The 24026-nt window shown below is 42.7% G+C and overlaps 1 protein-coding gene across 2 annotated transcripts in view; it reads left to right on the top strand.

Moving 5' to 3' along the window:
• The window catches only part of LOC124405557 (glutamate receptor 1), a 150206-nt gene that overhangs the window by 84972 nt on the left and 41208 nt on the right, over positions 1-24026 (top strand). For both annotated transcript variants that reach the window (XM_046880570.1, XM_046880571.1), the window contains exon 2: positions 5882-6034. In XM_046880570.1, coding sequence (XP_046736526.1) covers positions 5882-6034 — 153 coding nt within the window. The remainder of the gene's footprint in view (positions 1-5881; positions 6035-24026) is intronic.

Here is a 24026-nt window from a genome sequence, read left to right as displayed (position 1 = left end):
CCCAGTTTGTAAAGAGACCAATGACACAGCTAATTCGATAATTAGGCGGTTTAATGCTGGCCAATAACGAGGTGCGTTGCAAGTTACCTGCTAGTGTAGATGTGAGCTTCAAAGACTATTCCCGACACGCATCGTCGAGGTCCCTAGACTGGTTAAGGACTCTTTTGAAGGGTGGATGGAGAGGGTTTGCCTACCTCCTTCGCCTGGACCGAGGCAAGGCTTAGCGGCTGCTCCTCTGCAGCGATGTAGCTGTGCAGAAGCAGAGTTTGCTGGGGATGCTGCAAGAAAGGCTGCAAGAAACACGGAGAATCAGACAGCTAAGCTAGCGTCGTTTCTTGTTTGTTTTGCTAATTGGAGAACAGTATCATGGTATGGTATCAATTCCCTTGGAGCTGGGAATAGTCGAGTTCTCCGTCGGTGCACCGTCTTCCTTTTTTCGTTACTGCGCTGAAAGGGCATTGAGACAAAAGCATGACGACGAGAGCTAGCTTACCGAGAATTACCCGGCTGCAGATTCTCCGTCAAGTGCATGGGTTTCTTCTTCAGCTCGTGCTACCATCCTTGTATGAGGCCCCGTCTCATTCTGCCGCCTCTCGAATTGGGCCCTAGAAACTGAGGCACGTGGTCTACGCCATCAACCACCTGTCTTTGTGCCAAACTTATGCTCGAAATTTGCGCAATCGTTGACAGGTGGAGCGCCGTCGCACGTGTATTGATTGGCGCACGGCATCCTCGCAACGTCCACCCGACGACCGACGCGACGCCAGCCAGCCAGCCAGCCAGCCAGCCAGACACACACTCCTGCTCTCCTTCTTCCATTCCATCTCCGTCTTCCACTTGAAACAAGCATTCGCATTATATTTCTCTCAACCTCGTCTTTGCTCTTCTTTTCTATCCCCTGAAGTTACTCCGTTAGATGCGATCCAGCGACTCAGTCCTCTACTTGTCTCTCTTTACGAGAAAGGTATTCCAAGTCAATCTCTTCGATTTGATTTCTTTTGTAATATTTTGTAGTAGACTAAAACCTAAGCGACACGTGTTTTTTTTTATCTGCCATTTAACACTTTAAGGGGGTGAAACCACCCTCCAAAGTAAGGCATGTCAAGGGGTGATGTCGCAGTTTTTTTTTTCTCAACTTACTCATTACATTTTTCATTTTCCGTTATAAGAAAGCTTTTCCAGTTGGATTGGTTAAAAAATATTATGTTTCTCTGAGTGAAACTGCCAAATCACCCTTCGACATGCTTCACTTTGGAGGTTTTGACCCCCTTAAAGTGTTTAATGGCAGATAAAAAAAATTCCCGCCGCTTAGTTTTTAGTGTCCTATAACATATTACAAAAGAAATCAAATCGGAGAGATCGACCTGGCATACCTTCCTTGTCAGAGAAGAGACTTACTTTTGATCTTCATTGATTGATGGGCATGAAAATGGGGAAAAGGAAATGAGACAAAACGAAGGAAGAATTGTCATCATTCGTGTTCAGCATCGCCCATGCGACTCGTCATCATTTGCCTGGTATGACGGCACGCAAGTATTTTGCTCGGAACTATATATTTGGCCTTTAATCGATTCTTTCGCGAAATCCAAGTGCTCGGTATTTACCAGCCTCTTAGATACCATGGCAACTCGATTAAGTGCCTGCTGGGGCTCAGACGGCTCTCGAACAGTGAAAGTCTGCGACTGCAGGATATAACTCAAAGATTACGATATTGTAGATATAAAGACGGGAAATATCACCGTATGGAGCATCAAGTGGCCTTTATACCAACAATAAAATAATGCGGGACGACTTGTTTCCTTACATCGCAGGTGTGCTAAAGTAGAATTTAAACGTAGAATTTAAAGTAGCAAGTAAACTGAGTCCACTCGCTTTACAATTTCGAAAGTTCAAATATTAAAGAATTAACACCTTCCCCGGCTTGGAATTCACCCTCTGTTACACCCTGTAGAATCTCGTTGACTTTGAGAATTTCTAAAATAGTCTGTCATTTTTTTCTCTCAAGTCACCGGGTCGTATTTTCTCGCTTATCCCTCTTCTCATCCAGCATTCCAATGATGGCAACTTACTTGCGGTGAAATCCGGCCAAAGAACTGAAAATAGGTAAAAGCAAAAAACTTGCTAACATCTGTAAAACATCCGAATGCGGCGCTGACCTGACATATTCGTTTTTTTTGCCAGCGTAGGTATATCAGAACCAATTTCCGGGCCATGGTCACCCCGCTCTTTTTCACTGGCTGATACGCCAGATTCGTGTCGATAAAATTCCGACTTGGAGACCCTTCCGATTTGATTTGCGACACAGCGTTCTCAGCCGTACAAAATCGCCTCTTTAGTACGTACTTGTTTTTCAACTGCTTAAGAAAGCACTCTAATTATTCGTTCAGCTGCTCGATTCGACTTGAATTTCCCATCTTGACTCGCCCCTTTGCAACGTTACTTCAGACGATCTAATTGCAGATCTATACAAATGAGAATATCGGCCACTGGTTTTGATCATCAGTGTATATAGGTATAATTTTATAGTCGTGCTATGCAAACCTTTACACCTAGTCCAGCAGATTATACCTGGTACAAAAGCACCGAAGCTGGGTGAAATCCTTTCTGAGAATAAGATTGAAAAATGTGAAAAATCGGGGTTTGAATCCAGCGGGTTGCGGTGTCAGAGAGCTGAATGGACGTGTGATGCATGTCCGCGAACGGCACGGAGAAGAATGCCGCATTTCTCAGGTTTACCACATTTAATAACAACAATAATTCTCGCGGACTATGCTATGACCCTCGAGCTTTATACCCTCGCCCTCGGCCTGGTTCTTCTTCCCAAACGCCGGAGCGGCCCTGAAGCTGCGGGAGGGGTGGCGGTGAAACCCTCGATAAATCGTGATTATACTTTTTATTACTTTTGCCCCGCTTTTTTTGAAATTCTATTTATTTACTTGCATCATTTTTTCAATTTTACCGGTCGCATGTCACACGGTTGGCTGGAGCCACCCTGGAGGCGCCGCTTGAGGCTTGGCCTAAAAAACGTGACGGCAACGCGTAAATGATGTTGTTGATAAAAGTGCAGGGTTTACACGTCAACTCATTATGAGTCCAAGCGACGTCAATGAGCTCAGCAATTAAAACCGCGGTTAAAGTCGTGGTGATTCAAGTGAAATTACTCGTTGCTTTCAAGCCGATGAAAGAATGTGGGAGAGTGAGCGCGACGTAGGGGTTGGGGGTGAGGTAAAAAATAAAGAGCACACCAACGGCAGGACGTATACTTTGTAACGGCATGACACCCCAACTTGAGGTGTTTCCATTATTAAAATATAAATCATCTCGTCATATTAACCAATCCTGAAGCTCCAAGCATGCCTGAGTTCACAAAATTTTTTTCTCTCAAATACCCGGGGGCCGTATTAATTTCACTGTAGATAATTTATAGCTTCCCTTAACGTCTGCACTATAATCCGCCGTCGTGGTTGAATGAATTACAGAATAGGATCAAACAAAGTTGATCAAAATTTAATTGCCTTGAACGAACATGAAAGATCCCGCGTAATGGTCTAACTTGACTTTCTCCATCTGTCAAAAACACTCCCCTAATCTATACCTGCAAGCAATATACGAGTAACGGAAACGATAACGAAACAACGATCAGCTCTACGTTATGATGAAGGTACTGTAAACAAAAATGTTCAACGAAATAAATCGATCTGTAAATGCGGCGTGCACCCCCTTGGTGGAGAAGCCATTTATTTATTTCGAATTCATTATCGTCAGATTCAACCCCGCAGGGGCGGAAAGGGGGAAATCAAAATAAGAAAAAATAGATAGAACGCATAGGTATTTGAATCGTGTGCCACTGCCCCACGTCTATAAGTTGGTATACTATAAGCAACTAGGCTGCGGCCGACGGACGGATTGTGGTCACGTATATCATAAACGCGAGCGAAGAAGGTACACGTATAAATAGGTATACATATATCTATATCTGTACACTCGTGGCCCCCGGTATTTTATGTGCTTTTTATTTATGGCCGGGCTACGTTTTCTCCAGAACCTGGATTTCGGCCTCCGTTGGTCCTGCAGGACGCGATTCGCGGCCCGCGGGCACGTTATGTTCACTTCCGTCGACCGCATCCGGCATTCTTCCTGAATCAAAAAGCATCCGTGCAGGTATCGGAACACGCGTAGGTACATTGCAGATCCGTGAAAGTTGTGACTCACAATCAGAATCTCTGGTTCTTGCTTACTGAGACGTTACGCTATGCCTTAGTACAGTTTTCCGCAAAATTTCCTCTGCCTATAGGTATGTGTGTAGGTACAATATTCATGAAGTTCCGAATAGTTTACCACTCCTGCACGCTCGTTCACCTCAATATCTAATCCCTCGTTATACCGAGGCTTTCGTGAAGGACGTATGAATAGGACACGAGGTCCTTTGGCAACCTTTGTTAACGGGGTTTAATAATGCCTGCATTGTTTGCCAGCGAAGCTTTGACATCTTCGTCTCTGTTCCCTGCTTCGATTAAATCCATTCCACGCTGGTATGGTCATTTCGTTTACGAGGCGCTAACCACCCTATAACTGCAGTATTCATAAGCTTCGCTGCCTCGTGCAGTTATAAAACGGTTCAAACATACCTGCCTACGTTGTGCAAGCGAAGGATTGCGACGAAGACGTGATCAGAATAAGAATTGGTCAACTTACCAAAATCTGCACATTCGCCTAATCCCTAGATTTCATCCTCCAACGCAGTTTCTGCGATGGACTTGTTGGGAACTTGGAACTTCACTGCACACTCTGATTTCACGGTAAAAGTAACTGAATTGATTCATAATCTCACTTAAATATCGATTCATTCAATCCGTTACACGTTGCAAGCGTCTCTCTTCCATGTAAAGCTGATTATCGATCTACGATGAAATCTGAAACACATATATTTGCGTTTAACAGTCAAGAATTCCACGGTAGTTAGACGAATGAATTGTAACACAGGAAAAAAACGGTTCCCTTTGAAAATTCCCTAAAAACGAGTATCAAACATTGACTAAATGTAATCGCGTACGATGAATTTAAATTTGTATAATTTATTATCGGTTAGGTAAATCCAGGATGTCGAATCCAATTACTGATGCTGCAGGGGCTTGAGTTTGTTAGATATGTAGAATGACAATCGCGGTAACACTGATTCGGATGCCATAGTGAATTACTGCGGCAATTACACAGTCCATCGCGATGTTGACTGCCTACTATACTGAACCATATTCGAGCCTCGTCATTACAGGTAACGCCAGTCTACCTCACGAAACGAGATCATATTATGGACGAGTTCATCAACCAATGAAGTAACTAGCCGCTTCGGCGAACTTCGCACGTCGAATCGATACTACCCATGCTGGTGCATAACATTAACATTAAAGTGAGAAGACATCGGCGGGTTCAGCCCGTCGTCGAACAGATGGGTGATAACGAATGTTGAACTGGGCGAGAGAAGTTTTCAAATTTATATTCTGCACTCTCTGTCCTTGCGGCAGACTTGTTGATTATTCATGCAAATTGTATATCACGGTCATCACAACGAAACATTGAGTGCAGCCGTATCGTTTCCCCAAGCGTTGAACCTGGTGCATGTTTCAAGTTTCATCTATCCAGCTGCATCCCGAGACGCGAAAATGTAATTTTAAACTTCTACGCACCGCTATGTGCCAGGCACTTTCAGCAAGAAAATTGTCTCTTATCCCAAAAGTTTTCAGCGCACGTTTGACGTTCAAGTCTTGATACTTTGTTCGTCGTTGACGCGAGACAGATAATAATTAAGGATATTGTTCAGGCAATGAAACCTCTGTGTCTGTCGAGTCTAGTCATGTTATTTATCTAATTTATCTATTTCTAGGTGCCATATTCGAACAGGGTAACGACGAGGTACAATCTGTGTTCAAATTCGCCATGCTTAACTACAACGAGAACGTCACCGGACGCCGGTTCGAGCTGCAGGCGTTTGTCAACGTGATCAACACCGCAGACGCCTTCAAGTTGTCTCATCTCAGTAAGTTGAATGACCAGTTTCGAAATATCAACTTCACGTTTTATTTCCTCTTTCAATATAGGTGGTGTTAAAATATGATTAATATTGAGTTCTCGACTTTTTCATGATCACCCACGATTAATTGTCATCGTGTAATTGAAAATGAAGTTGAATGGGACCGAGGAGTTTTTTTTTCTCCATCATTTTGCGATAACGATAGCTACAGGATGGTGATGTTGCAAATTGACTAGTCCGATTCCAGACTGATTGACACAGTACATATCATAATAAGATTAAATGATATGTACAATAGATAAGTACCAGTGTAGATTATGAAAGTGAGATTGGTGAGGATTCGATGTTCGTTTGATAAATTTCATATCCGAATAGAATTATTCGATTTTTATAATCAAGAAATCAGAGTGTTTAGAAATTGTGATTCTTTCAGCGATGAATATGATTTCTGAGCGATGTAGGCAACACGATACCAAAACACTTTAGCGCCTCGCTTATCTCAAGTGATGTCCTATACGACGCTTCTACACGATAAAACATATCATCGATTAGCTATCTTTTGCAAATAATAAGTTAGGTACGTGTTGATGGTATCGTTGTACGCTGGATGAAATCAGTACTTACCGACAGTGATAAGCACGCGCGCAGAAGATTTTTTATTCATAAATTGAAGCTGAATGGTATAAAAGTAACCTTTGATTCTGATGGACTGATAGCGATCACTACAAGTAACGGACTTAAAGATATATACCAATTAACCATTTAAGCTTTGAACAAAACTTTTCAAAATTTAAGTTGAAAATATTATTCCAAATGGTAAAAAAAATATGCTTTGTCCAACTTTCAGCTTTTAATATTAATATTTAGGGATGCATAATCGCGATTTTCTATTTCCCATTTAAATAAAATGGGAAAATTTTTTTTTTCTTCAACCTTAAAATTTTATGACTTGTCAACGCATTAGTGTACTGATAAAACCAGAATGTATTTTTGTAGGGAGTTGAACGGTCTACAAAAAAAGTCTATTGTGATTTCATGATAATTTTACTCTTTTAAAAGTTATTTGAGGTAAAAAATTATTTAAAGACTTTCGTAGAGCATTAAATTCCCTACAAAAATACATTCTGGTCTTATCAGGGGAAAAAAAATAGTCAATATTTTGATACAGCCTAATATACGTAAAAATCTTTGTTATCAGTTGGCAAATTCAGCATTCTAAGATATTGGATTGACGTCAGATGGTGTTGGATAAACACTGAATAATAATCTCTGAAAGTGAATACCGGAATTCATGCTTCCAGTGTGTTCAGAATGACATTCCTATGGTCAACAAAGTATACTTTATTTAATCCCAGGTACGGTAGCTTTAGTTTTCTAGGATAGAGTTCTTTCGCAACAGATCTTTGTGCCGGAATCGTTCTACGTCGGGTTAATCGTAAGTACACCACCATAGTTTGGGTTGACTCCAAAAGCCGGATGCCCGTATGGCATTTGGTAAAGCTGCACTAATTGTATTAATGCTGGCTGGTTTGCTGAGATCAAGGCTTCCGTTATAATCCTATGCCAAACCGAGGTCCGCGACAAATCTATTATCCTCCATGCGAAACTGCAAAGCTCACCCCCTGGCCCAGCTGTCGTCCGACCGTTTCCTCGGCCCTGCAGAACAGTGTTGCGCTATACACAGTCGCCTAGTCGTGTGGCTAAAGGCCACGCTTTCCGCCCACCCGAGTGATTATTGCGTTACACTGTTATCAATTACCAGTTGCATTCAACAATCTCGGTGGCCGTTCCACAGCACGGACTTCCGTTTGGTGTAATTGTCGTTTCAGTACTTGATCGTGGTGCGTACACAATGAAGACGACGTAACGTTTCGCTCCGGAATACCGGCAGTGGCGGAATTTATTTTTCGTAAATCACCCACTGTAATTTCGTCACGTGAAAACTCATATTATACGTGCGTATTTGGATTCCAGAAAAAATTACACGTAGTCTCGTTCATGTTTGTTATCCCCTCCTGGTTCTCAATAATTTAGTTGACATTTCCTCGTTGTGACAGTAAAACGACATTGTTTTAACATACGTTCTTCGTAATTAAGCCCCTTAGTTTCCCGGTACGTTTACACAACACACGAGAGTCGTATAAAAAAAAAATGTGTAACACACGTTCCGCTAGACAGAAAAAAGAAAAAGAGGTCAGCTGGGGTGGTAAATTTCGTGCGTTTTGCTCGCATCCATCACCGCACTTTTTCCTACTAAAACACGAAAGAGAATCAGAACCGGGAACAGATGCAGTAGATCAATAAAGAGCTTGGCGAAGATCGCATTTATGAGAAAATTGAAAACCCGGAATCGTATTCAGGGTGATTCGATGCCGAACCAAAGTCACGGAGCGGACAACCAAATTCCGAATCATCCGCGAATCGAGCTGAATTACAACGACGGCTAAAAATGGAAAGAAAAGAACAGCATCGCTTGAACCATCCACTTCTCGGTGCAGCGTGGACGCAATTCATCATTTTTGGTACACACATGTATATACTGCAGTATAATATCCGAGCCTCGACGGTAAATGTGTACGAAGGTAGCTCGAGAGGTTGCAGCGCTGGCCAGGGGCGGCATAAATCTGCCGAGGGCTCCCTAGGGTGGCTTTCCTTCTTCGCCATACCTCCTCCCCCCCCCCCCCCCCCCCCCCCCCGGCATCGGCATCACCCTCCTCTCCCACCGTCGGGGGCAGAGACGCGAGATGAATCCAGAGGTTCGATTCACGCCGGTTTATCCAGTGCCTCGACGTGCGAGAGACTCACCCTTGGTTCGAATAAGCTGGCGAACTCCGGCTCTTATTCGCCTATATTGCAAGGGGCAATTACATATCGACTTTACTGACTTCATTGACTATTGAATGCCTCGTGCATTCACAGACTCGAGCTGGGATATGACGTTGGATGATTTCGCCGAGCCGATTCTGCGTACGACTTCTCATAGCAATTTTCTTCCGATCCTTAGGCAGTCTTCGAATTTTTTAACCAACGGTATCCCGCGGACTCCCGATTTCGCTGGGGGACGGATACTGCGTGCTATTTCTTAGTTGTTTTCGTTTTTCACAGCTCGATTTGCATGTAACTGTAGTCGAACACTGAAAAATTTTCTCACCACTCACGAGATATATATGTATTTCGGTTAGCCTTAAGTTTCACCGTTTGTAAAGGAAGGTTATGGGCACCTAACGTCTTTGCTCGTTTGCAGGGATAAAAACTTTGGCAAAGCAAAGTGAAGCTCGTGCTATTCGCACGTGCAAAGTTCACGTAGAATGTGTGAATATTTCACGAAAGTGGTTGAAAACTGTGGATTCAGAATGAAAAGATTACTATAATTATTACTGTACTAGTTTCATTCGAATCAGTACATTTAATTTTGAATTAGTTACCTCGAACTCGTGATTTTGACTTTGAGAGTTTGAGAATCCGAAGGCGGTAGGGCGTCTTGGTATCCCGATAGATAAAAGTTCGAAATAGATTGAACTAGAACTCGCGTGATCCATTGTCATGATCGCGATTTGGTACTGTGCGTTTATTGCGATACGAAGCTGGATCAAGGTTCCCTGATTTCACAAGGGGATTGTATTAGATAGAGAGAGAATATTCGCTTTCAGGTAACAACCATAGTGAACCACGTAGCGTAACCGTCGAGTTGAATTTCTCAAAGCCCATCAAATCTTGGAGTGCAGCTTTTGCCTGTAAGTGATTATCACCAACAAGGAGCCGTACGGCATCATTGCAGAGAAGCCTCAACTACGGAGGCTATTTGTTCCATGGAATGACGGGTGGATGGAGAGACTCGGGTCGGGGGTGGAGGATGGTGGCATGGCGGCATGGAAGTACTGCCACTAGCTAGCAAGGCGTACGTCATTTCCGATTGCCATTTCTCAGTAGCACATCCCTCGGCATTGTCTGCCAAGCAAGAGTTGGTTAAAGTTTAGCAGTAGCACTACCAGCTAAAGCTGAGGACCAGGAACGTATTTCGGCTACTCATCTTCGCGCCACTCGCGAGATACATGGATTATACATATTGTATTACGTATGTATATGCAATGCAGTGTATGACGGGTAATGCGTAGGTGTGTACGGATTGATGAGGAGTAAGGATATTATGTTTTCGATTTAAACTTTTTAATTAGGTCGAGGGAATAGCTGATACGCCATTCCGTGTTATTTCCAAGTTTTTAATCATCTCGCACTTTTCCGGAGTTTCGTTTCAATTTATTATACTTTCGCTAAAGTAATTCACGGCGGGAGCAGCGGAGTGAATAATAAAAAACATCAAGGAAGAAATAGGATAACAAAATAAAAATTCATATATTCGCCTATGCCGGTCAAGTTGCAACGTAGATGTGTAGATATTTTCTAAATGCAGAGTTCAATCTTGGTCAGTTTTTCGGAAAAAAAATTATGAACATGATAAAAAACTGAGGAAAATATGAGCCGACATTAAACCGCGCGAAACGAACTTTTGTAGTAAAATAATAAAATACAAATTGAATGATTTTCGAACACGAGCAGACGAATTCAGTAAACTTTGATAAACGTATTATTTCCAGTAGAACACAGAGTGAAATTTGTAACAATGTGAAGTCATCTACAATAAAATGAGAGCTGGTTTGTTTGCTAACAGCTGGTAAGAGCGAGAAAGATGAGGTTCAGCCTAACGAGCAAACAAAGCGACCGATTTACCTTGACGAAGCAGACGGATCGTCGCGCGTCGTCTTCTCCACAAGCCCAATATTAGTTAGGACAACCGACGCGACGGAAGGCGCTGGGACGACAAGGGTTGTCATCGTAGGGGCTGCTAAGTAGCCACGGGTAGTTGGCTACGTGGTAGATAGTTATATACTGTCTGCGTCACAAATACTCACCGGTAGGTACCCGCCCCTATTTTATACGTATACGTATGCGCAGGTATACGTATACATATAGGTGCGGATGTACCGCGCCCTCGGGTTCATGGAAGTGAACCGCATAGCTAACAGCACCCGCGAGAGCCACCCTTAAAAATCTTCACCCCTTCGAGAACGTCGTGTGTGAAGAGGGGCGCGCTAGAAGGAGAAGAAAAAGTAAGAAGGAGAAAAAGGGAAGAAAAAATACGGTGGAACCAGAAGGGAAGGGTGGCTGGCTGGCGAGGTCGAGAGACTGTGGCACGTAATAACGATCCGATGAAAAGAGACGAAAGTTGACGAACCGTGCAGTTATAGAGCCAGAGGCGAGACAGTCTGGAGAGAATATCGTTAGCGTTATACATACACACCTCGGTCAAACAGAGCTCTATTTTCATCCCTTGATTTATTTCCACGTTAGCAAAAATTTATTATGATCTATAATAAGAAGCCGACTCTTGTCGTTGGTACAGGAATTTTTTACAGCATTTCTGCACGATTTTGACAATGATAGTGGTAGGAAAATCAAGGGCAAACGGTTTTAAAGAAAAAGTTGGAAAATCAATCTGCGGGTGAAGACTTGAAAATAATATGTGGATGACGGCGACGATCGCGAGAATGAATAATTCGAATCAGCTGTTTGGAGCGGGAGAATTGCTGAGTAATAATCGCAACAAGGCAAACTCCGGCCTCAATTAAGAGAAACAGGGAACGGGAACCAAAGTCAAACACTGCTATTCCCGGGCCCCGCGAGTGAGCTGCTATATCGGCTTTTGACTTGAACTACATTCCGTGGCTCGACTAACCGATCAAACTCCGAGGTTCTTGAGAAGTTTGTAAATTTGTACGTAGTCGAACGGTGTAATTAATATTGATGATTGTAAAGTTCTCTGGGAGTGATCAATTTCCATTGCTTTTAATTAGAACTGCTTAAGACCCTCGTCGGGTTTTCCTCTCCCTTCCTTACTCCTTTCGCCCTCTTTATCTTTCTCTTTCTCTCTCTCTCTCTCTCTCTCTCTCTCTCTCTCTCTCTCTCTCTCTCTCTTTCTCTCTCTCTCTCATTCCTCCCTCTTTTTCTCGCTAATACTTTGCCTCTTATTGTTATTCCGCGTGTGAAAAACTCCGAAACCGTAAGGAAACCCAGGGAACGCGTTGTACGCGCAGGGTTCGCGACGGTCCAGCCATCGACGTCAAACTTGTGTGAAAAACGGTCGGTACATAAACTCGGGTGCCGAAACTCCGTTACACTAAACAGGAGCCGTGAGGGTATTGTTTCAGGATTCCGTGCAGAGTTTGGCGTGGCGTGCGATCTATTATTCCATTTATTATTCACTGCATCGTTCGCTGTCAGCCGAGACCCTTCGAGAATCCAAAAGCTTGTCACTGGAAACTCGTTTGTTGAACTTAAAATTGATCGTCGGCTCGATGGCGCTTTCGAGATATTTTACACGTCGTTAAAATTACACCTCGTCGTTAATGCCGTGATGAGGGTATCATCGCGGTTCGCCAGGCCCCCATGCTACTGTCCAAGAATACTTCACTGCATAGTTTCGACGTCGACGTTAAGGCCTTACATACGTTCAGAATTTTCGAAAAATCATTTTTTTTTTAACAAATTGTTTTTCTTTATATTTTAGACTTATTTCTGTGAGATGCGATTGCAAAAATTCTCCATAGATCCAAAGTTATGGTATAAAATGTGACTGTGAAAAAAGTAAACAAAAATAGTTAAATACCGACAAGGAAGGCATACGATACGAAGCCGTAATGGGAGATGAAACGTAAGTTTACAAAACACATAAAAATATTCAGAAAGTTCTTGCTTTAGCTGCACGCGACTTCGAGCAAAACGCATTTAAAACTTGAAACGCGTTATTCTCGAAACTATTTTTCCCGACACGGTCGACATGATGATTCGTACAGTTTTTAATATTTTTTCATCCGATTTTTTTATAGCTTTCTCTATAGTCTGTCAAGTCGGATTTTTGATATTTTGATTTAAAAATTTTATAAATATAATTAAAGTGTAAAATTTATGACGTAAAACGCACAAACTGCCATAAATTGCTAAATTTTTCGAAATTCAAAATTCCGACTCGACAGACTATAACTACAACTTTAGTTTACAAGAATTTTTTTCAATTTTGCAGATCGATGAACGTTCACCGGAGATATAACGTCAACCGTGGAGTAACTTTTTTTTCTTAGAGTTGTGGATCACGTGATTTTTTATACAGCAATTTTCGTAAGAATAAAATAAAATATAATTCTTTATAAAGTTTACATACCAATAAAGAAAGTGTAATATTTATGTTTATTAATTTCTATTGTTATCTTTACTAAAAAAAAATTTTCTCCTAGCGCATTTTTGGCGCTGCTAGACGTACCCAAGGCCTTAACGGAGCTGAAGCTCGAATTTACGTATCATAGTAAAGTTAAGCGTAAAATAAACCACCTAACCGAAGATACACAGGATGTGACAATAAAAACTGTCGACGTCATACTTATACGCGACTCGATTTTCGAGTTGTACACACATAAGTGGCTCGTGAGTCGAGCTGTAGCCAAGGCTGAGTTCGACATAATTGGCCCTTGAAGTATACGATCCTAAGTTTGCCAAATTTCATTCGCCTTATTTGATTACTTCAAGGGAAAAAAAAAACGCACGAGCTTTTTCACGGTGTATAACCACCGACAAAGCCAAAACGGAGCCAACAGTGCGTGATACCGTGTCATTCCGTTGTAGAATGAATAAGATACCCGTGTCTCTCCAAGGTTTACCGAATGTACACGTTTCTCTTCAAATAACCGATATAATCAGCCCGGCCACTGAGACATCTCGTGAGTGTATCAACTTCAAACGTCAAGAGTGATGTTGGGGGGCTGGCTGACAGACCAAGTGTACCGTAACATAAAATTCTCGGGAGAAATTCGAGTTTCGTATTACTTTTCGCCCGCAGCTGGGTGACAATGGGATTGATTCATCGCTGTGCGGAAAGTGATGGAAAAATAGCGTTTTCTTCGAAGTTAAATTTTGATACCCTCTTCCCAGTAATAATTAAAATGTTTCCCTGGTGATTAGAACTTCCACCTCTCACTCCTAAATATAAACCAGGTCATCCTCCCTGCTATGTATTCATAGCTCTTGATCCTGAGGGCCTGGTCTCTTCTTCGCGAGCTTTTTGTCCGCGGTCATTAGAAACTGCCCGCGAATGTCTCCACATGAATTCCAATGCTCGAATTCCACAGCCACGCCTGTAAAGCCTAGTCGACGGTACCGAAAATGGCCATCGAAACGGTAGAAAAGGGTGATTCAGGCTGGTCGAGGACCGACCGGTAGGATCGGGGACTCTTCTGTTACGAGAAAGTGTTTTGCCCAGCATTTTCATAAGTTCCTCGTTAAAGTTAATTGGTCGACAAATTTACAACCCCGTAGGTACATACTACCCAATGAAACGGGCCCCAACGCGTACGTGACAGAGTTCAACAAAATTTTAGTACTCCTAGTTTAGCTTAGAAATTATTTCAATTTCACTTTGTGTCGCATTGCAAGTTGCATTTTGCCTATCGTGTAGCAGAAAATTTTCTTCTCATGGCTAATAAAAAAACCAACCGTCAGTCTAGCGTAGTTTAATCGATCTATTGTAATACATAACAATCTTCACACAAATTCAGGCCAAATTTTTTAATTTTTTTTTTCATTATTATATATAGATTATATAGACTGTCTTTAACTTTCTCAAAACCCATTCCGCCAACCCCAATCCTGTATCAAGCAGAAAAGCGAGGAAGGTAGTCGACCTCGTCCACTTGAAAAGCAGACATTTTCGTGGTGATAAAAAGAAATGGCATACAAAAACGGGAAAGAAGGAAAAGGTAGGGAGGAATTGCGCTCAGATGTTATAATGCGGCATAGTCTCGCAGGGGTAGTTAGATAGATAGTGCGCCTTGCGCGTGGGAATGTCACGACATCAAGTACCCCGACGGCAGTGACAGCAAGGAAACTCCCAGCGCCACGACTTGGCTATTAGAAAGTAAAATTACTTTTATTCCTGCCCGGAAGCGCGCTGGAAAAAGGTTAACAAAACGCAGTGAAATATTGCTCGGCTGTACAGCGGTGAAAAGAAAAGCAAAGAAAGAATAAAAAAAAAAGTCGAAGTAAAAAAACAAAAGGAACAATAAAAAAAATAAAATAAAACGAAATGAAAACCTGAAATATGGACGACAGAGAGAGAGAGAGAGAGAGAGGGAGAAGAAAAGGGGAAAATAAACCAATGGAAAAAAGGTAAGTGGATATTATACGGGTTCCTTCCCTTTCCGACTGTCGTCTAAAAGCAAAATTACATCCCCGACCCCCGCAGGCAGATGAACCGAGGGCTCGATGCAACGCGTGCTACGCTAGCTGGCTAAAGTCAGAAATATGCAGTCACGCAGGGATGCAGCCATGGAGCAGAAGGAGCTGCCCAGATGTATATTGTTGCACTCGTAATTTACTGAAATGTGTTGTACGAGAACGAGCCGAAGAGTGGGAAGCGTAATTTCACCGGAAACGGAAAACCAAGTGTCTTGCGATGTCTTTTTTCCCACCCCGACGTTCCAAGTCTTCACTGCGTCTCTCTTTCTCTCTCTCTTTCTCTGTCTTGTACTCTTGGGTTATTCTGTACTACCTGTCTTTACTGATGTTTACTTGCCAAAAGGCCTCATTGGGCCAAGACATAATAAAATCCCACATCTATCTATCTATCTCTCTCTCTCTAATTTCACTATTTAGTCCTTGTTTATTTCGAATATGGCATATTATATTACTACACAATATCTTCAAATATTATTTGGGATTCACGCTTTGTTAAATTTTTTCGTATATTTATTTTGTCAATTCGTGAATTTCGTGAATTATGTACCTTTGTGACGTCACCTAGGGGGCACTGTCCCATGGTAGGTAATAAAATTCTATTCCATTGGATGCTATTCTATTCTCTCTTTCTTCCCCTGTAATCTTTTTCCTACAGCGTCTCTCATTATCTGAGGATTTCAAAGAGACGCAATTTCCCTCCTACTTTTCCGCGTCATATTTTTTTCACCGTAGCTACTTTCCTTCTGTCTCCTTCAAGGCAGGAAGTATTTCCCGACACTTTGGCACTGTTACTCAGGAGTATGACAAGTTTCTCCTCGCACAGAACTACCCGCATGAGTTCGCGGCGCCATGTTGCTCCTCACCAAAATGCTCGGTACTGATTTTCCCACTTCGGTGAGCTCTAAAACTGCGCTAGTAACTTGAGATAAGGCAACTGAGCGAAAATGCAAATGCGGTAAGGCCGCAGCGTGGGACAATACGAGACTGACAAGTCGAGAAGTTTCCACGGCATTTCGACTCTCGAGGAAGCAGCAGCTTCGGCTGAGAATGGGTTGAATAAATTCACCGTCCTGCCCGCCAATAAAAGTATTTTGAGTCAAGCAGAGCCGAGCCGAGCGCCATTTCGCCGAGAATCGCACAGTAGCTGCATTAGCTGCAGTCATACGCGAAATGTGAAACCCCGCTTGTCCTTGGCATTCAAAATTTGAAAGGATGTTTCTTTGTCCCAAAACATGGATCTTCCGATGGGTAGTTTCATTCGTTAAAATTGATTATATCAGCAGTATTTTTTCCTGAATTGTTCATTTTCATCGTCCTCTTTCAAAGTTTTCATGACAAGTTCACATTCATTGAAGTGTGAACGGTTATTATTTTATTTTTATTTCAGAGCCATGACTAAGTATAATCCGAGGATTTTCAAAAGCCTGATATACTGTTAACCGAGCGAAGGACAGGCCAATGGATGAAACTACGCATCAGAAGCTCCATATTGTGGGTCGAAGAAATACCCCTAGGAGTATTCAGTAGAATCTGCGATCCGGAGGTCTGATCCTCTCCTTGTGAGTTGCACCGATTGTGCGGAATGAATGAAAAAGGGCTGCTCTGCAAAATGAAAGCGGGAACGAAACAACGCGAGGGAAAAGTTTTCATCATGAAAAAACGGTACCGACATGAGGTACTTCGCATCTCACTGATCTTCTTTTCTTTCTTCGCCTCTTTTCGCCTGGTACCTTTTATTCCGTTTCTTTCACTGCCTCCCCCGTCGTGTAACCCCCGTTTGAACGAGAGGCAAATTAAAACTTGGTGAGAAAGTTCCTGTCGCGAGAAGCGGTTGAGAAAAAAACAAAAGCAAAAAAAAAAAAAACAACACACCTTCATCCCTTTTCGAGCATCGCGGAGTTCCACCAGTCGCGAAACAACATTCCGAGCATAAAGAGATGTGGTAACCAGCAGTTACGACCAAGTAAAGGTGTTTTTTCCCCTCTTCTCTCGACCGGAGCCTAAAAATGTCTCGTGCCCACCGAGCGTCGCAAGACTGAGAGGCTTTTAATAATGCTAATGGTATCCCACCCTCTCCAAAACCCGGGATTCACGGCTTCCGCAAACCAATGGACGTGTATAGATGATACGAAATTTGGACGGTGATAATTTTGCGAATGCGGATTCTATACTGAACCAGGTACTTTCTGCGAAACAGTAGGTATGTAGACGTGTTAGAACTTTTAGCTTTGACTATGAGTTTTGTACAAAACTCCTCGTTCGAGCAATGAAGTAGTTAGAACTTGAAATCCGTCAGACGCGTAAAAACTTGGTACTAATTCTCGATGGAAATATATTGTGACGGTCGGATCGCAACGGATCCCGAGAGCGAGTATTCCTGCTGATACTCGTGTTAAAGATCGCGCGCTGGATCGATAAACTTGAAGTGAATTAACAGGCAGCGAAATTAAAAGATAGGAAATAATGCTTGTATTGGGAAATGCGTGTTAACAGTTTAAAGTCTAAAACAAGTCTGTTTTTCCAATAATGTTGGTCGACACAGCAGCCTTGCTCATATTTTTTGACACATGAAAACTTTTGTGCGTTTTTTATCTATGACAATTACTACATCAGAAAAGGGAAGCAAAACGGATGATTTCTGCATCCTTTGTAATAATATTAATTGTGGAAATAGTTGAAATATCTATGATTCTGTCAAGTGCACCGAGCTTTCGGTGGCCGGAAGATGTATAGGCGGCGTTGAATTTCGTTTAGAGTGATCAACAACGCCAAGGTACAGTCGAAGCTAAAGGTAGAAATATAGAGGGGCACGCATCGGTTGCCGTTTAGGAGATTGCAATCTCTTTTGGAATCGGTGAATCCGGGAAGGCCGAGCGGGGTTCTCGCGGCCCTTTCGTGTCCCGTGACAGGATTTCCGCCCCAATAAAAGGATTAACCGGACGAGGGTTAATCCTATTGGAAGGACCTTCCTCGCGCCCCGCGTCCTCCCCGCCGTCTGATTAGTCTCGGCCTGACACTCGCGTCCTGCACCGCACGGTTACCCACGTTCCGCATTCATTCCGGCTCGACTCCGTGTATCGGGCATTCGGCAATGATAACGAAAAAGTATTTTGTTGCTGAGAATCCGCGGACTAATTTTAAACATTCGTTTTCCCAACCGGAAGTACTTGAGACGCTCCGAATCGTTATTGAGGACATTTATGTCTGTGCTAAAAAAAAAAACTCGAACGGATAAGTTCAATTTACAGACTCAAAAATTTCTTAGGTATAGATATCAGCAACGGTTATAAGGAAGAAAAATCTTTCAAAAAGCCAGCTCGAATCGCGGGGTGTATGTGTTATTTTTTCAATTTTCTCATTCGTTCGGGCGGCAAAAAGGCCCGCCTGCACTTGTCATCACTCCTTGAAGGTAGAAGGTATTGCAGGGGGAAAAAGAAGGCTTTCGCGAAGATGGCTAACTTCCAATTTCCTCGAGTTCGTCGATTGATCCCGCGTCCAGAGAACCTGAGACAGAATCTCTCGCCTTTGAGTTTATGCATTTCTCGCTACCCTCACAAGGTGGGGCGGCACGGGACGTGCGATCCCGGCGGTCGCCAAGATGTAAAGTCCTTTGCACGGGTGAGCCAACAAATCCAATTTTGTCCCTTTGGGAAGACAAGGCCGGAGAGGCGACGCCGAAAGAATCAAAGGATAAGAGAAGCCGGGAAAAAGCCGCGAAGCTGAAGGGAACAACATAACCTCGTTGCGAACTGAGGAATAGAATATCCCCCTCCGCTCCTAAAGTCACTCTGCACTAGAATTCCAATTTTGCAATTTATATCTTCCCGCATTCGTCAGATTATCCTTGATTGCGGGCTTTTATTGATACGCTAGCTACCTTCCCGGAGGGTGAAGTTGTCCGGCGAACGGACTATAAACTGCGGCGCAGCGGTTCATTATCGCGTATTTTAGACCAGATCAAATTTTCTCAACGGTATAAGGTATACCTCTGTACAGTCGGTGTGTACATATATAATTATATACAGGTATACAATTTGCTTCCCTCGATACGTAATCGTCCTTCCCTGCGAACAACGCGGAAGGCTGCAGGGTTAAGCAGCAATTCCCTATTACCGTCAAGGGTTTGGCACGACTTGAATCGAGGTCCCCGGAATTAGAGGTTGGTTTGTCCCTTATCCCTTTCCTCTACAAGTTCGGCCCTTTGGTCAGAAATCCATCCCCCTTCTAGCCGGACTTCGTCGCGGCCGCAGAGCCTGCAACCTGCTTCGCCGCAACCTAATCAGCCGACTGAGGACCCCTTGAATTTCTCCGCGAATCAAACCAGGGTATATATACCTATATACATACACATATACACTATATACATGTATATTTATGTACATACATTCAGATACATCCTGAAGGATTACCTCCAGGATATTCGCCAGTGTATATTCTCGCGGTTCAGGGACGCCAGACAAACAGGGACGACACACGTCCGCTTGCTTGCCTCGGTATAAAATTTTTATCCCCCAAATGTCTGCGGCTGACATACGCGGCGTATTTCACGCAGCTCGATCTTGAAAAGGTTTAATGAATCGGGATACGTATTTAAATTTAAATTTGAATCTTCTTTGTTTTCCTATTCTCATCGTTGAATCAGGTCATTCGTCACAGAATATATTTCGCCCGTGCACCGAATAACGGTGATTACGTATGCATATATTCTATACGCGTATAAACGATAACGATTTAACCCCAGGCTGTAAGGATTTCCGGTTGGTTCTCTTATAATTCTTTTTACAATTCGAGAAAAGTTGATTCGATTTTCAAATTCTAATTATATCGTACATGAAGTCTCTCTACGCTTCGGTTATTCCCTTCATATTTTCATCGGATAGATTCCACCTCTAATGTGTTATATAGCGGAGAATTTTTCTCCAATTATTATCCCTTCATTTTTTTTTATCCATTCCTCTGAAATACAGATGACGGATTTTCCTGCCCTGATACTCCATCGAAAAAACTATCACGTTTCCAACGCCGGACTGCAGCTAATGGCTAGCCGTTCTTTCAATTGTAACGGTAACCAAACAAAAGCCATTGTCGCAGTGTTCGATCCTTCCTAGGCTGACTGTTCATTTTCACAATAGGATCAATAGATTAGAAGCTTGAATGAAACTCGTTTATAAAAGGCAATGATTATTTCAAACTTCAATCAAAAAATTGGCACCTTGTTTCGAATAAAAAGAAACGAACGGTAATAAAAAAAAAGGAACCCGGTTATCTATGTACCAAACGAAATAAATTGGAAAAGTTGAGGTGCGTTAAAACGTGTTTGAGTTAAAATTGCGTGCGGCCACCCCGAGTTGGACGAAGTCGGGATTTTTATTTTTTACCTCATCCATTTTTTTATGTTCTGAGTTTTCCGCTTGTGACTACGTTCGTATCAACCTTTCCTATACTTTTCCAGTAAAACGATGAAAATGCAGAGAAATAAGATAGTAAATAGAAATGGATATTTCGGCCAAGTATGCGAATGCAATCCTATTCAAAAATTGCAGTAAACAGGCTCGTAAGTATGAAAAGGAGAGTCAAAGAAGAACGAAAAAAGAGAGGGATGAAAAAAAAAAATATATGTCCGTATGCGGAATGCACAGTTGAAACGAGCGGGAAGTTTTCTATGTTTCTCGTCCGCAAAGTTTTAGAGGCAGCTGCATTTTCGGCTGAATCAATTGTTGGTGCTGTATACCGAGGTATGTACTGTATAAAATGTATTTCTGGATTGTCCTCTTCTTCTTTTCATCGAATTCACTGTCTCCGCGCGCAATCGCATTGAGAGTTCTCTTATTTTGTCCTCGCCAAAGTTAATATGGCCACAGCTGCAACGACGATATCGTGAAAAATGTTGAATAGTTTTCAGGTTTTCCCGCCGTCCGTTTTCCCTTCGTTTTTTTCTTCCTTAAATTTCATTCAACTTCCTTTCTGCGCGAAACGGAGAAGTGCAGCCGGGTTGAAGGAATTTTAAAGGTATGAAACTGGCTCAATGGCATCGTGGCTCAAAAGGCAGAGGTTAAACCGGATAAACAGAGAAACGCCATCAGGGTGTCGGTGGAAAACCGTCGAGCGGCGTCGAGAGGCCGTCGTAAGCCCTCCACCTCGAGTAACTTAACCCGGCTCCCGTGCGGTCTCCTAATATTTGTCATTTCGTTTTTCCTCCTTTTCTTCGCCCCTGCGCCATTTTTATAAGGAGCTCGTTTTCACGGCCATTGCGCCCCGACAAAGCCTCCGACTATTTCTCGCCTCGTACACCGCAGTATAAGGTAGGTACCTATGTATGTAGGTATATACCTGCGGGTGTTGCTGCTTCGAATGCGCTGCACCCGTCTCGCGAGTCTCGCAAAGCGGGAAAACTCTTCCCGTGATAAGAAAAGCGAGGCAGCTCCTTCAATCCGCCGTTGCACTTCTCTATTTGTTCTCGCACCACCGGGTCGGAAGGGGTGGCTTCACCCTCTCTGTACATATATAAGTATGAAATTCGAACGGCGTTGGAATAAATCGTCCATATACGAAGTACTCTGCCCCGAGTTCGCCTTAGACTTATATTGTGTGTGCGGCTGGAAGCTCGATGCAACGTAACCCGATCCGCAGTAGAATCATCTCTGCTGCTTTACGTTGTCCTGTTTGAAATGAACGAATTTGGCATCAATTTACGTGCACGTTGTGCCATTCGAGAAGCTGAAAGCTGGCGATCTGCGAGGCGATGCGGGAAAAAAGGTCACTGCGCGTTGTTTGGAACTTTTATCCAACCGTGTAAAAATATGATAATTGAATTTTTCAAATTTTTCCCCTTCGTGATCACTTTAACCCCGTATTTGTAGAGAAGAAAATAAAATAAAATAAACTTACTATGCTGAGTCCTTCAGGCGAAAGGATATCGCTTGGCTGTGATGTAACGCGTGTAATCGATGTCAAAGTATTCAACGATTAGATTAACGACTCCGAAGGGATCACGGTTCAGTTTCCAACGCCCTTTTTCATATCTCACTTCGAACGGATATTCATGACAGAATATTACAGCTGTTTCGATGGTAATGCGCATTCCGTTATCCTGGTGTAGAGATCAAACTTCATCACATTGTTTTCGACTGCACGTAAATAATCAATTTCTGCAATTATTATCACAGGAATAAGTAGCGTAGATTTTTTTCAACTGCACGTTTAAACGTATAAAAACGTGCCCGAAAGTGATTTTTGCGAATATCGTTGAACGGTACTGCAATTTGATTCGTTTCTCAGATAAGATCCTAAAGCAACAAAAGGCTCTTGGGATGAATTTTCGAAGTGTGAATGTATACATATATTGTATACAGGAACACACCCCACTTAGTTATGAATTTTCGAAAAACCTTGGCTCTACCGGGGGTGGTTATATTTTTGTATTCTTTGCGAGGCGAGACCCTCCATCAGGATCACGACGTCCTTTTTAAGGACCTGTCTTCTTTACCGCGTGACCCGTCTCTCGTTCGCTCCTGAACGTCTACCGCGCCAAGTACTGTCAGGTTCATGCCATTTTTTGTGGGCTTTCTGGGAGCAGGAGACGAAAACGCGTCATTTTCCCTCCCCTGTAAAGAGGGGGTGGAAATCTTGTGGGCGATGACGCTGAACGGCGAACGAAAGTCGAGTTTGCAGAATAGGATGTGATATGCGTACTTCCAAGTCAGAGACGTAGATCCCAGTCAATGAAATTCTCTGTTTCAGATGACCTGGAAAAGCGCGAATATACACGGAATAGATTTCATCTTTGCCGATTTTCGAAGTAGGAGGATTGGCGTAAAATATGTACAAAATAACTGAAAGAAATTTTGTAGATCTAGATATATCTGAGATTGAGGAAATGAAAAAAGAAATATGTGTTTATCCTGTTTTTTTTTTTTTTACGATCAATGAAACAAAAACGATAGATGCATAACAAGGTCTGCAGATCGTGAATCGGTAACATAAACGGACTGCAGCGAAGTGGTTGAAAGAATTTTGCAATATTTATATAATGTACACACTCTTTGCCGATGCGTATTTGCATATCTGGCAGCAAATTGAACGGCGATAACAACAGTGAGAAGAATAAGGGGGAATACAATAACGGATTCTCAGTTGTCGATTTTTAGCTAGCTCTATACAGGCGACGAAAGAGTTCTCGGTGAGACTGATTGTGAGGGGTCGAAAAACTCTCGGCGATTCATCGATCCAATAGTAAAATGCGCCAGTCTGAAAGTGAAATCTTCACGGCATCATCCAGATAAATGGAATTTTAATCCAGCGTAGCTTTTCAGTTCAGCCCCTTTGCCATCTCGCTTGCTCACTCTTTCATTGCATCTCCATCACCTGGCGTATTAATACGGTTCTCCCGGCTCTTCTGGTGAAATCTCGACGGGAAATCACAGCTTTACAGTTACCGTGGATTCCGAAAGCATACCAAGAGAGATATAGAGAATGAGAGAGAGAGAGATAGAGAGAATGAGAGAGAGGTATGGATTTCTTTTTTCTGTCACTTTTTATGCTTGCCAACTGCCGGTTTTATCCCTCATTTCTTTTTTCGTTTATATTGCCAGAAAAAGCTAACGCATTCTCGTTGATGACAGCGGCACGCATTGTTATGATCCTTGTGGAAATTCCTTAGCAATTATGCATGGACTACTTTATTTTAATTATTCTTTTATGCCCGTTTGCCCGGCGG

This window comes from Diprion similis, chromosome 4, assembly GCF_021155765.1.
Source record: "Diprion similis isolate iyDipSimi1 chromosome 4, iyDipSimi1.1, whole genome shotgun sequence".
NCBI classification, from domain to species: domain Eukaryota; kingdom Metazoa; phylum Arthropoda; class Insecta; order Hymenoptera; family Diprionidae; genus Diprion; species Diprion similis.
Note: the sequence above shows the minus strand (reverse complement) of the source record. Positions and strands in the feature narration are given on the sequence as shown.